The sequence below is a fragment of the Rhea americana genome, unplaced genomic scaffold (assembly GCF_003343005.1).
Source record: "Rhea americana isolate MKP2758 unplaced genomic scaffold, rheAme1 scaffold_84, whole genome shotgun sequence".
Taxonomy (NCBI): domain Eukaryota; kingdom Metazoa; phylum Chordata; class Aves; order Rheiformes; family Rheidae; genus Rhea; species Rhea americana.
In genome coordinates, this window is record NW_028187023.1 from 402,274 (window position 1) to 415,864 (window position 13,591).

The window sequence follows — 13,591 nt, forward strand, 5'->3', positions numbered from 1 at the left end:
GAACCAGGCACACAGAACTGGAAGGACTTCCTGGATCAGACCGATTCTTCGACTGTCACAGCCACGCTTCTTGGATAGATGAAAATTCTGCACCTTATTTAAACAGTCACAGGCTTTTTGAAATGGTTCTCCTCTTTTGAGAAATTCTCTAAAAAGGGTTTCATTCTCACATAAAAATATTTTGAAAACAAAAGGTGGTGCCTGTTTAAAATGAGAAATATGAAAGCCAGTTATCACAAAACACAAGATTGGCTATTTTTCCAAATTTGGAATATTTATTGTACTATTGGACTATGTCCTTCAATCCATGGAAGTTCTGAAGCAAGAGTGAAAGTGGCAATGGTAAATCCAAAATGTAATCCAGACTTTTGGAAAATGAACCTAAGTACAAYTGGAAAAGAACCAAACCTAAATTACAAGAGAAAGTGACTTATAAACAGTTTCAAATACGGTGCTAGGGYATGTATTTATTCCAACACTTACCCCTACAACAGAGGTCTTGGAATTTAACATTATTTTGATACTTAGCTTTGTTTTAGCTGCTTCACAACACATATACTGCTCACTTAGAAGAATACCAAGAAAGCAGTTGCAATTTCAGTAAAATCCACTAGTTTTGTTTCTTTCAAACCTATGCAAGTAGAGAATGGCTTGCTTCCCAAATTCATAGAACATTATTATTCACAGAAATGTAGCATTATTTTAAAGCAAGTCACAAGCATATTTGTAAAAGCACTTTTTAAATGCTCACTTTTATGGCTATCGTTTCCCCAAAATAATTTAAATGGCTCAAGTGTTGCAAGCTAAGGAAACAAAATCGTCAGACAACGTGAACACGGCATCCTTGTACGTCAATGCAGYGAAGTACAGGTGTTTAAAGAGAAGAGCAACAGTCAGTTGCTCATCTGCTCTACAGCGTTCCAAGCGACCGAATCGAAGCAGCGACCTGGCTGAATCAAACTACGCGCACCACATTCAACTTGAAAGCAATGGATCTCACTTCGTAGTTGCCAATCATATTGTYATATTCTGCGTAAAGAGATATACTRCAAAGCCATCACCAGTAYGGGAACAAAAGCATTTTATAYTTGCGGTGTTTCAAGTCAGCGTGATTATTTCTACGGTATCCAGTGGAGCAGCGCTGCTCTACTCCCGCCTCCCGCAGAGCGGACTGGTGTCACAGACTAGCACAGTGCTCTTTCAGTACTGCAGCTGTGTTTATTTAGAGTTTCTTTCATTCAAGTCCGAACTCATTAGACTTGGGGCCATGAATGCCCATTTCACTGAGTGGATATTAACAAAACCGCGTGGAAGTATTAAAGAGGGATTTTTTTTTCCAATTGCTTCCAAATCAATTGTCCTGTGTCAGATAGTCCTGTTTTATCTAAAATTTTACTTCCCATACTTTTTATAGTCTACATATAGTATGGATTTTTATTACTATAAAAGAATAAAAGTCATCATTAAGTGCTGAAGAAAAATGAGGGCATGGAAGAAAGAAAAACACTTCCATTTAAGCTCATTCTGTCTGAAGAACTAACTACAAAATTAACATTCTTATGAAGTAAATTGTTAAAGAATAGGTATAAACATACACRCTAGAAACAGAAGCATGCCCAATTGATTCACTTGGTGAATCACTAGCTGTAGCCTAGAATTACTGTGTAGGAAGCTAGACTGAAGACAGAAATTAAGCTCTTTAATATCCTTATACACTAGACAGCATACACTCCTTGAAAATAATTCCCTCCCACCTCTAATGCAGCATCAGGCCAGAGTTCCTCACACAATAGCCAGTTTCTTTCATAAACTAAGAATTCACATTGTAAATCAGAGTAACTTCACACTGATAGTGTAATTTGCAGTTATCAACTGCTTGCCTTCAGTTTTTGTACACAGTGATTATTTTGTACCAGAAAACTAGGCACAAAATATAGCTCCTAATCTCCACGGTAAGACAGACATCCAGTTTTCTAATATAATAGAAAATCTGAGAAGATGAATTAGGGAAAGCAACTCCAAACTCCAAAATGAAACTCAGAAGTATCTTGTCTGTTTACTACACACAAACTGCCTAATCCTTCAAAAAAACCRAAACACCCCATGACTCAACATTGTAGCATCAATCTTTAAAAGTCACATCTTCAACAAAATACTTTTAAATACCTGTAACTCCAAAATTGCCCACTTCAGATTAGCAGAAGAATATGCAGATTTACTTTAGGATACTGAGATAAAGCAATGGGGCTGATGCCACTAAATTCTAGGGTACAAATACTTAATTCTTGTCCTTTCCCGTTCTCCCATCACTCCTGCTTCCCAATTAATAATACTGCAGTCTCTAACGAACAGTAAAGCAGCCCGTATGAAGGGAAAGATTAATTTAATTGTGACTCACTYCTGAAGATAAGCTCCTGGAAGGATGATGCTAATTTTAATATCAGTAATTATTTGTACAAGCTATTAAGTAGCCTGGAACTGTAATACCTACCTGTGATAAACTGCTCCACTGTACCGCTAATGAGTATTCTTTATTAATAAACAGGCCTAACTCCTTCTAAATAGAGTTATATGTTATCATCAGGGCATGCTGGCATCTTTGTACCCAGCTAATTAATGAGGTAGCCTTTTCAGTCTCTGCTTTTCAACAAGCTATCAGCAATACCTAAACAATAACTCATACAGAAACAGGTTATTGATTCCTTCAGCACTGCAGAAAAAGGCATCTTGCCAGAGGGCCTCTTTAACTTCAGTTTAGAGGATGGGCAAATCCCAGCTTGCACTTCCAGTGAGAACACCTCTATCAAGATCACCTCAAGTGCTCTCGGGGAACACAACACTGAAAGATGTTCTAAGGCATGACACTGTTTTTCCAGAGACATGAATTTCATATCATGTAGCATGAAGAACAGCTCTGCATAGGTGTCTATCCTCAAGTACATAAAGGCTTCTGCATCAACCAAGAACATGCAATTAAAATTCATTTTCTCATTAGTAATTTGCATAGGAGAGGAGGGTTTCAAGAAGGCCTGACATAATCAAGAGGTAAAGGACATCATCTTCCCCAAAACCCTTCAAGAACTTTGAAGGGAATCACAATGTCTTGCTCCGCTGGAAACAAGTAGTCAATTCTGCTCCAATATTTTGGTACTTACTAGGGGCAGCATTTTTCAGAAATGATCACTGCAGACAAAGATTAGCATTTAGATACAAACTGTTGATGAATGTAAAAATGATTTAGATTGTGAGACAAATCCATGGAATTCAGACTTACATAGCTTAAGATTTTCTTCTTACTCATATCACCTTTGAGCAGACAACATACATTCTACTAAAGCAAAATTGATTCCTAGCCATTTATGAGAAACAGTACATGAGCTGAACCTTAAATTCAACCTGAATAGCTTTTAAGAAGTTCTTGAAAAATCATGATTAAAAAAAACACTTGATAATGTTGTGTTCAGAATTCTGTTCCTATGAGTGTCAGAATATTGTACTTAGTCTAATAGCTGCCTTAAAATAGTAAAAATTACTTTAAAATAAGGCACAGACACTAACGACAATGTTTTCCATATTATATTCTTATTGATGCTGTTGAAATACAACTTTTGGCAGTAAAAATAATGCATAATTTTATTAGGTATTTATCAATAGAGATCCTCAAGTCAACCTTACCTTGCTGCTAGTACAAAAGTGCCATCCTTAGTTCTAATTTGGAGATAAATCCATGGCCACATGCAGAATCCATTATAAGCCTATTAGTTTTTCTATAGTCAAACTGGCTTCTGGAATACTAGATATTCCTTTTTTTTAAAAAAAAAGGAAAAAATCAATTACAATGATTACTTCTTATATTATCCAAATATATGGCCATGAATTTCTTCATTTTGTCTATACAAACCAAGAAAAATCAAGATCTACAAGTTTCCATGACCTTTACAGTATTTTCCTTGAGGGTAATCAACAGCTCCAGCAATTGCTAGCCAAATTGTGAAGCCAGCCTTTTTATTTTTTATATTTAAATGCACCACAGAATAGTAGAATAATGTAAGAACATCTTTATACCATAGTTCCTTTAAATTTTCACTTAACAACATCTTGTAACACAAGAAGTTCCATCTCAAACTCTTTACAGTGTGAAATACCTTTACTGGCATATAACACACTTCCAGAGATAAGAGAATTTGGCTGTCCTTATATCTTAAAAGATCGTCCCACAAAATTGTCAGATTTGGGATGTCTCAAATGCTTTTTCCTTTAGCTGACTGCCCTGGGAAGTGCAAAACCTTTGGTGGTTTAAGAAATATTCACATAACCAAAAGCACCAAGTTCTGATGACAGATTTCTCGTTAGCCTTCAGAAGTCATTAATAATGATATGTAAAATAAATTCAAATTGAAACAACAGGAGGCCTAAAGCTGCTGACCACTACATGATTTTAAAATTCATTAATTTCATCTGTTTTAAGCAAAAACTGCTTGAGGCTACCAAGAGACCTTTCACCTGTCTAGCACTGCAAGAAAGTGTATATGCTCAACACTAGGCATGAAAATAACCCTTTTAAGTACTTATTTTTTTTAGGAAGTAGGTTATTTGATGATACATGCTGTGCACATATATTTATGTTTTGAGTGAGCAGCTGGCACTTCATAAGATTTTAATTGGAAAAGCATTTTCTAATCACAAAATAGAAAAGGTAATAGCAAACTGATAAACTCCAAACTCCCTCACACTTAAGCTACAGCTTTTAAATTAAAATAGCATATGATAATAAAAAATGTTTATAGCTATGTCTCCAATGCTTTCGTCATGTTCCATTTAGATTTAAGGTAGTGTGAATTTGCCACCACTAATCAGGACAAAACTTGACTATTCTGCAAAAGCTGTTTGTCAGTTTCTTAAAGGAGGTAGTATATAAAGGGCGAGATTGAACAACATGGCCTCATCTGGCTGTAAACATTTCATAAACAGATATAAATAGCTATGATAAAAAGTAGTAGGGAGGGGATTGTTCTATCAATTGTTTTTATGAACTTAAAGAGAAAGAACAGTGGATATATTTAATGTATTTACTTATTTGCATGTAGTTTAAATGATACAGAACTGAAGATTACTGTGTTAGAAATCCACATACAATATAAAAAAAACACGTCAGACAAATCCACCATTCTGCTGACATTTGCAATAACTGCTTATTGAAGCTTGAGTTTTTTTTATACTAGTTCTCATATGTGATTGTAATGTGCAACATTTCATAAACAATTCTATACAAAATGAAACCCTGATTTTGTAGCAGTTTTTCATCACTTCTTAATCTGTGAACAGTATAGCTACTTGCATCTTAATACATTGGCTTTCTGAAACACTAGTAATTAAGGCATCTTTGCTGTATAGTTTCTCAATAGTGCAAACAAAATGTCTTTAATAATTTGATTAAAACAATAGTAATTGAATATTTCCAACTTTTTTAAACATAATTGAAAAATAGTTGTGCATCTTTGAGTTCTCTTGTGAAAGAAAGATTTAAAAGCTTTTAATGCTGATTGGTCTTGCTGATTCCTTATAACTGCTTCTGCCATCTTGTCTTCACAACAGCACAGTCAGTCTTCTTTTACACAATGTTGCAGTAAAAGACAGTAGCATTTAAATGACTTTACCTAGTAACTGAACAAATCCCAAATGCAGCAAAAGCATACAGTTTTCATAGTGCACTTTCACCTCACTGAAGTAAAAGCTGCTCCTACTAGACATTTTTCCACTTCAATGTGAAGTAGATTGTTAGGATTTTGTTAGTGGTTTCATTAAACACCTTGACAGTTCCGTTCTCTTCTGCCAACATTTCTCAAAAGGCTTTCAGAAATAGTACATATTTCAGGGATATTTTAGGGAATTATTTCACCACATAAGCACACATTTCTGTCACGTCAGTGTAGTTGTAATAAATAAGCATTTACATCCTAAAAGAAAGAAAGGAGAAAGTGTTTATCAATACTTACGGCTGCAACATGAATTGTACGCTTGAGTCAGGGTAATCAATTTAAATCTTAATACAAGAATAACGTTCAGGTCAAATGTCAGTATAGGCTATCCACTAGTTCAAGATTATTTTAATTTAATTTTTAATTTAATATTTTCAATAGCACTTTTTACGCTCAAAAACCTGCAAGCATACTGGGATTAATTTTCTCAACCATAAGTTTAAGTTTAGTTTGTTCTTCTGCTCCTTATATACATTCCGATGGCAGAAGAAAGAGTATTATCATGCAATGACATTTTTGAAGCATATTTATTGATAGTGATATTCCCCCTCCCCCAGCCAACATCCGAGCACTACTCCTCAAGCCTTCTGCTCCTAATCTGGTTAGGTAGCTTTGGTCACTGTCTGTCCTGGCATTTCTTAAAAAGTAGGAAAAAGACTAGAAAGGGAACTTGAATCCTAGTTATAGCCAGTCAGTTGTTCTCTATGTTGACCTACCAGAAGACCTGAGCAGTCTATACTGCAGATGCCACTGTTCTACCATTTGTGAATTAGAACTCAGTTCTGCATCCTTGTTGCCTGAAACTCCGCGAGGAGTTTCTAAGTATCCTTGTAAGGAGGCCAAAGTTCAAATCACAGATGCACAACAGTCCCAAATGGAAGAGAAACAAGTATTTTTAGTTGCTGCAACTATAAAATTTGGCACTGTGCTGTACAGTTAAGATCCCACAAAGCTCCTGTGGTGGTAATAAAAGAATGTGGTATCTCTAGGTTCTTTGCTTGGTGCTTTCTGTGGATTAGGGCAGCACTGCGTTTTGTTGCACTGATATCTCCCATGTTATCTTAGAGAGATCAAGATACAGGATCAAATCTAACACTCAAAAATGGACATCTGTGGTAAGTCTATGATAAAAGCCCCCTTGATCCACATCAGTATCATTGTGCAATTTCTAACATAAAAACTGAGGTAATCTCCATTACTGATGCTCCAAAATCCAAGCTACTATGAGAGGCTCTTAGGTAGGTAAAAGAAGTGTTAGTCTTCCAGTCTAACAGTGTCTCCTTCTGCCCCATTCACTCTAATCCTGCATTAACAACCCAAATGTCCGCTTTCGGCGCCTTCATCTCCTTTCTCACTGCCTATCTTCAACAGATCCCTCCAGGGAAGAGGTTTTTCACTCAGTGTAACGCTTTGGAGTCCAACCTCAGAAAGCTCTTTTTTCTAGAGGTAAGTATTGTGAGCAGCAAATCATACCTTTACAAAAAAACCACCAGCCTATTGCTTGATACCATAGCATGTAAACAGAGAAAGGCAAGCAAAATATTCACCTCAAACAGAGGTGCCCTTCTGCTCTCCATAAACTCATCATTTACTAAGCATTACTATTACTAGCTATTTTATTCAGGAGATTTTCTCTGGAAAACATCACTGTTATCACGAAGCATCGACCCCAGATTCTGTAAAGTTACTTAAGCATTAGTGAAAACATTCTAGAAGTTGCATCTATCCTTCAATAGTAGGAAATAAATAACATCAAATTAGAAGAATACTAGAAATGATACAGCTATGTTGATTATTGAGTACAACAACTGGAACTGGATTACCTTAGCTATATTACCAGTATATCCTGGAACCAGAGTAAGATGATTCTCCTGTTCCCATAATCCACTTAATTGTTGTTTTAAAACAGGAATATTTCTGAAAGAGAATGAATATAACAAATTTCAAAACAAGTGCATTATGTTTTAGTAGACTATCAAACACAAATGTTTAGTACTGCATACAGCCTTTAGTCTTGCAACAAAGATCAGAGAAATTTAGACCTAACTTCTACAAAATTTGTATCACCTATAACTTGTCCCTAATTTGACCCTCTGTTCCGCATTTGTTGAAACTTCATATTAAAACAAAAAACCTCCCAAGAACACACACACAAGCACCACTGCTTCTTGATAACTGGAAATCTTGTTAAACATTTACTTTCARATTATAAGCATCAATTTTTGCAGATGAGACATGCAGATGATCCACATTCATACAGATTGAGACTGAATAAACTACAGAAACATTCTAATGTATGCCAATACTATACTCACCCATCCTCCGCCTTTTCTGTATGTGCAGATAGTTCTGACCACCATCTTTTAATGACAGCTTGGAGCCAGTTTAAACCAACTATCACATATCTGTAACAATATATTTTACATATTACATGTTTCTCCTCCCTTTGATAAAACATCTGCCAAATAGAGTTTTTTTTTTTTAATGGATCCATAGGTCAGCTAAATTGTTAGAACTAGCAAGTAACTTAGAAAGCAATCTATTTTCTAATCTGGAAGATTTAGAAAAATCAAGAATCCAAGTTTAGGTTCTTGCATATGTTTTTAATTTCAAAGTAGTAAACTTATGCTTTTGTTTAAAAAAGTAGGAATTCTTCATATATTTTGCCCAAGAAAATTTGTCTTGATTTTACATTGCAAAGCACGTAAACACCTTGGTCATGTTTTTCCTATTTTATTTAGTAGGAATACATCTGCATAAGGGCAAAGCTAGTTCCCTGCTCCCTAACCTTGCAGAAGAAATTTAGATTTTGCATCACTGAACACCTGTGAAGTTCCATTCAGAAATGGAAGGTTTGCAGGAAAGCTCCTTCAGGAAGGTGTTCTCTAAGAAATCCAGAGTCAGGAAAAAAAGGCCAAGGGGGAGACTAAACACCTTTAAATTGAAGGGCAGTGCACAGCCAGGAAGTAGTATTATTTTGAAAACATCTGAAAGTGATACTTACTCTTCATATTTGCTTTTAAGCAGTGACTTAACTAAAGGCAGAAGATCTACACAGCAGCCAACTGAAATATATGGTTTTTCTTCCTGTAAACTTAAAAAATAACAATAATAATAATAGTTTCAGAAAGTGCCCGAACTTCAGTGTGGGTATATTAGATTCCCACACCCCTCCATTTAGTTTTGTTTTTACCTGTTTGTAAGTACAGGAAGGCAGTCTACTACTACTCCCAGATCCTGTATCCTAGGAATATTAAGGATGACATAAGTGTTACTAGCAGAGCACAGGCTGACCTATACACTTCCATTATCATTTAAAGAACAGATAATTACAGTTAAGTTACAAAAGTTAAGGAACCCCTACAATATTGTAGCATATCTGGGATTGCTACACCAATTTAGAAGAAAATAAGAGAGATGCTCAGTTTACCTCACTAAGTAGGCTACCAGTTCGCTTATACTTCTCCTTCTCCAAAAGGTTAAAGCTACATTCAGCCTCAGATTCCTACTGAAAAGAACTTGAGCCATAGTTTCATGGTCCTGAGAAACCTGCATAGTGTTTTTGAGAATACAAAAAAAGTTTACTGCAAGTTAAACAGCCAGCAATGGCATAGTAAGCTGCTGTAATATAACTTAGTATATAAAAATATATTTTTCTATACAGATGCTGAGTTGTTTAGAATTTAACTAAAATATTTCCCTTAGAAAGCGGTAAAAATAGATTAAGACTACTTTACCCAAAAGGTGACTGTAGGTACCGTAAACAGAGGCAATCTAAAACAAACTCTAATTAAACAGAGCATTCACAAGTGCCATCTTATAATTCTCACCAACTTTGATAGGCATTTACTTGAACACTTAGTAATTTTGAGAGCTTCAACAATTCAGACACAAGGCACTGCATATATTAAGCTTTTCTGTCAACATTCAGGATAATTTCTGGAAAATCTTATCCTTGGACTAAAGTTTAGGTATTTTAAAACATATCTTGGACTGAAAGGAACATTACTACCTATCTCTCTCAAACTCTTAATAGAGTTATCTGTGTTACTGATCCCTAGCTTCTCAGGTGGAAAAAACAAAAATCTTGCCTGTAGCTCATTCTTTTACCCTTCTCCTTTCTGCAACCTCTTCATTCTAGCTATTCCTTTACTCCTGCCTGGAAGCGATCAAATTCAATGGAGTGCAATGACACCACACATTTGTACCTCCACCCCAYGGGGCTCTTGGCATTCTCTTTTCATGGCAGCTCTCATAGCACTATAAGGTATTGTACCATGAAGAGACAGCATGGCAATAGTCTCAGAGCTCATGCTCTTTGCCATCCCTTGCCTTAAACACTGTCAGGCCTCACTGGTTAGGTGAGGAGCATCTGTGATGAGAGGAGGGAAAACCTTAGCATTAAGGGGCTTCAGATAACCCTGACTGTCATGAGACTCATTTAAATATCTGATCTTTTAGCCAGTTGCAGAAGCACAGCAAGCATTCACTGAGCTTCATCAAATAATTTTACCAAGAAGTACAGTCTTATAAAATCGTTTAGTTTAGTACACACTATTGGTCAATATTGCTATTGGGAAGAGTCCTGTCCTACCCCACCAGCTTATTCTCACCCATATGCTAACACTTTTACAAGCACATATGTAGCTGCACCACATACCAAATCATGAAACCTGATCAGGTCAAAACAATCTTCCTTTTTGGTGCTGGTTTAATTTTAACTCAGACTAGGCTGCTGGATCTGAATTTCTGTGCTGACACAAGAACAGGAACAGAAGTAGAACTACTGTAAGCCAATGAGCCACAGTAAACTGACAACTAAGAACTGTAAATCACTAGTCCTGAGTCAACCTGTATGTTAGAAAAATTAAACCTCTTCAAAGGCTTCTACAACTAACCGCACAACCCAATCTATTTTTTTTTTAAAAAAAAAAAAAAAACCTTCTGTTCGACATAAAACTCTTGCTTACCTCTGAAAAAAATCCACTATATTTGGATGATGGGCCTTCTGTTTGGGATGAGCCAGAATCACTAGAATTTAGCAAGTGTGAACGACTGTCATTATGTAGCTTTGCTGGCATATTCCCTGCGCAAGCCAGTTCATTTTCTTTATTTGCCATGTCACAGCCCCCAACTTTAGGGAACTGCTTCTTTCTATAACAAGGCTTTGGAGCACAACAGTGAACTCTTCTTTTGCAATATACTACTTTGAAGAGAGAGGGGGTACTGGTCACTGTTTTTCCAACTGTTATTCTGCAAAAATAAAGCAGTATTTTAGTAGAGGCCATTCTAAACAAAAATATGCACTTTATGTTATTAAGGAAAAATATGAGTTCAATATTAAACATGCAGATTATTTAAAAACAAGTGCTGCCACATCTCCCCTTCCTATCTCCCACAACGAAGTAACACAAATGTCATGAAGGTATCAAAAACGAGCTACAGTCCATACCCTTCTTTTGCTTTCATTAATACAGTCATTATTGCAACAGTGGACACAAGAACAAAGTATTATTAGTAAAAAAGATCCAAATGGAAGAGAGTGATAATTCCGTATCTATTTGTGTGGTTTGTATGCTGTTAAGTAGTTTTAGCTGTTTCTTCCTCCCTCCCTTTCCCCTAAATCCCAGGCTCTAAACAGCAAAGCTCTCCTACCTGTTTGCATATAAAGCCAACTTTTTTGGAGATTTCTTACCCTGGGAGAGAGGAAAAGGGAAAGAAAAGAGCTATATTACTAGAAAGCCTCAAACAATTCCATAGTTTCTTAACATAAAAAGTCTTCTTTCATGGACTATGCTTGCTACAGATCCCCTCCCACCCATTCCTCCAATTCTGCAACTGAAGCCCAGCTGCATTAAACTTCTCATAACATACAGGTGTTTCACAGGTACAAATAGATGGAGCTAGCTCTGCCACAGCTGTCCTTGAAGAATCATCATCTACAGACTTGTGGTATCTCTGGCAAGAGGTAAGACTGACATCAGAAACAGATTCTTGATTTATTAGATAACTGAAAACTAATATGGAAAAAATTATTATAGCTTTTTTATCAAATTTCAGTATTGTCTCACACAATTAACTGCTACTACTACAGAGGCCACTACTAGAAAAGATAAAAACAGGGAAGAAATCCCCCCTGCACMAATGCAACTGAAAACATCCCTTGATGTATACAGCAGCAGCTTAATTATCCTGAATTCATCCACATGAAACATTACTATTCTGATACCAATTACATTGCATAGAATAGAAATAATCAAGAGGAATCACAAACATCACTTAAGGCTGTGTTGCACATATTAGCAAAACCTTTGAAAATTAAGCAAACAATCTGAAGATTTATAAAAAGTAATTGTCTTATAATCTTCAATGTTTTACAGCTTCATGTAATGATGATGAGAAATTGAAATTCTGGTCTTTTTTGACCTAGTAAGCAAACATTTTTAAAAAGCACTGAGATGCTGAAGAAATAAGCTTATTTTCATATAAGTAGGTAATACATTAATATACTGCAAGCAATTCAATTTGGAAATTTATACTACGGTAACATTTAAGCTGTCTGACAACAAATTGATGATGCCAGAATCTTTCTATAAGACTGACTCATAGAAAATCATGTGGTTTTTAATATGTAGTTTCAATACACACACAGACATCAAGGTCCTTGGTATCTTCACCACTATCTGAAGTGATCTTGCATTAAATTTATCTCTCTAGTACTTCCCCCTAGTACTTCCTCCATACTCCATCTGCCAACATTGTAGGTTGCTGGCTGAAGGACTCCACTAAGTTAAGAGAAAGTGGTTTTSGCTGGCAAGATCCCAGTGAAAGTACTTGGGTTACCAGACAATACAATAGATCAGCCTGTGTGGCAACAGGATGACAGGTCCATTTCAATACATGTATTTCACCTATCCCACCCCTCACTTGCTGTGCCACACAGCTCTCTTGGCAAGAGAAGCTTTTCTGATGCTCTGAACCAGTTCTTGGCCAGATGGCAGAAAAGTAGGCATAAGTAAAACCACATCACTACCTACTGCTCATGTGGAAGACAGGATGCATGTAATAAGCACATACAGTAATTATATAATGGAAAATATGTATTATATCAGTGTAAGCTGTGCATAAGCTAAAATTCTAATACTCATCTAAATTTGAAGCACACTCTTTGCACTGAATGCTGTATTTCTTGTTTTGGACTGCTTAGAGCTATGAACTTCTGTTAAAGCCTTTGCTTCAGTTTAATCAGAGATTTATTTTTTTTAAAACAAAATCTTACCTCCTTCATGATCTTTTTAGTGAAAGAAGAGATTCTTTTTCTGGGTAGATCAATGGAATGACCCTCAATATGCAACACTTTTTGTTTTCTAACATTGTGGGCTTCAGATGCCATAATCTCTCAAATCCCTATGTTCAAGGAAAGATAGTATTCAGTTATTTTCTAAAACATCTAGTTAAGTTTATTCAAATACAGTTGGAAAAAAAGTTAGAATAGAGGAACTATTCACAAATGTTCTGTCATATAAATAATCCAAGATATGGCCATTTAGCTAATGTCAGCTGGAGGGCTTATCATTAGTAACACACTGTTGAGCATTTGAAGATTTACACTTAGTGTTCCACAATAAAATAACCCAAGAGGCAGAGATCTTTTTCAGAAAAGCTTGGTGCATGTACCATACAACCGAACTCTCAAGTAAAGAGCATGGCAAATAAATTATGAAAAGATTCATTCCTCCACATCTCACCCTACCAGTTTCAACGACCCCCTAAAAGTAAAAAGACCCCCTAAAAGTAAAAAGACCCCCTAAAAGTAAAAAGACCCCCTAAAA

General features: G+C 36.0%; 1 protein-coding gene across 2 annotated transcripts in view; it reads right to left on the reverse strand.

The window, feature by feature from the left end:
* Positions 1–2,936: 2,936 nt before the first annotated feature.
* KATNBL1 (katanin regulatory subunit B1 like 1) overlaps positions 2,937–13,591 on the reverse strand; it is a 17,518-nt gene continuing 6,863 nt past the window's right edge. For both annotated transcript variants that reach the window (XM_085323308.1, XM_085323309.1), the window contains exons 2-10: positions 13,039–13,166; positions 11,415–11,455; positions 10,730–11,012; positions 9,190–9,308; positions 8,953–9,003; positions 8,764–8,853; positions 8,075–8,164; positions 7,583–7,676; positions 2,937–5,957 (exon numbers count right to left, since the gene is read on the reverse strand). In XM_085323308.1, coding sequence (XP_085179434.1) covers positions 5,925–5,957; positions 7,583–7,676; positions 8,075–8,164; positions 8,764–8,853; positions 8,953–9,003; positions 9,190–9,308; positions 10,730–11,012; positions 11,415–11,455; positions 13,039–13,152 — 915 coding nt within the window. In that variant the 5' untranslated portion in view covers positions 13,153–13,166 and the 3' untranslated portion in view covers positions 2,937–5,924. The remainder of the gene's footprint in view (positions 5,958–7,582; positions 7,677–8,074; positions 8,165–8,763; positions 8,854–8,952; positions 9,004–9,189; positions 9,309–10,729; positions 11,013–11,414; positions 11,456–13,038; positions 13,167–13,591) is intronic.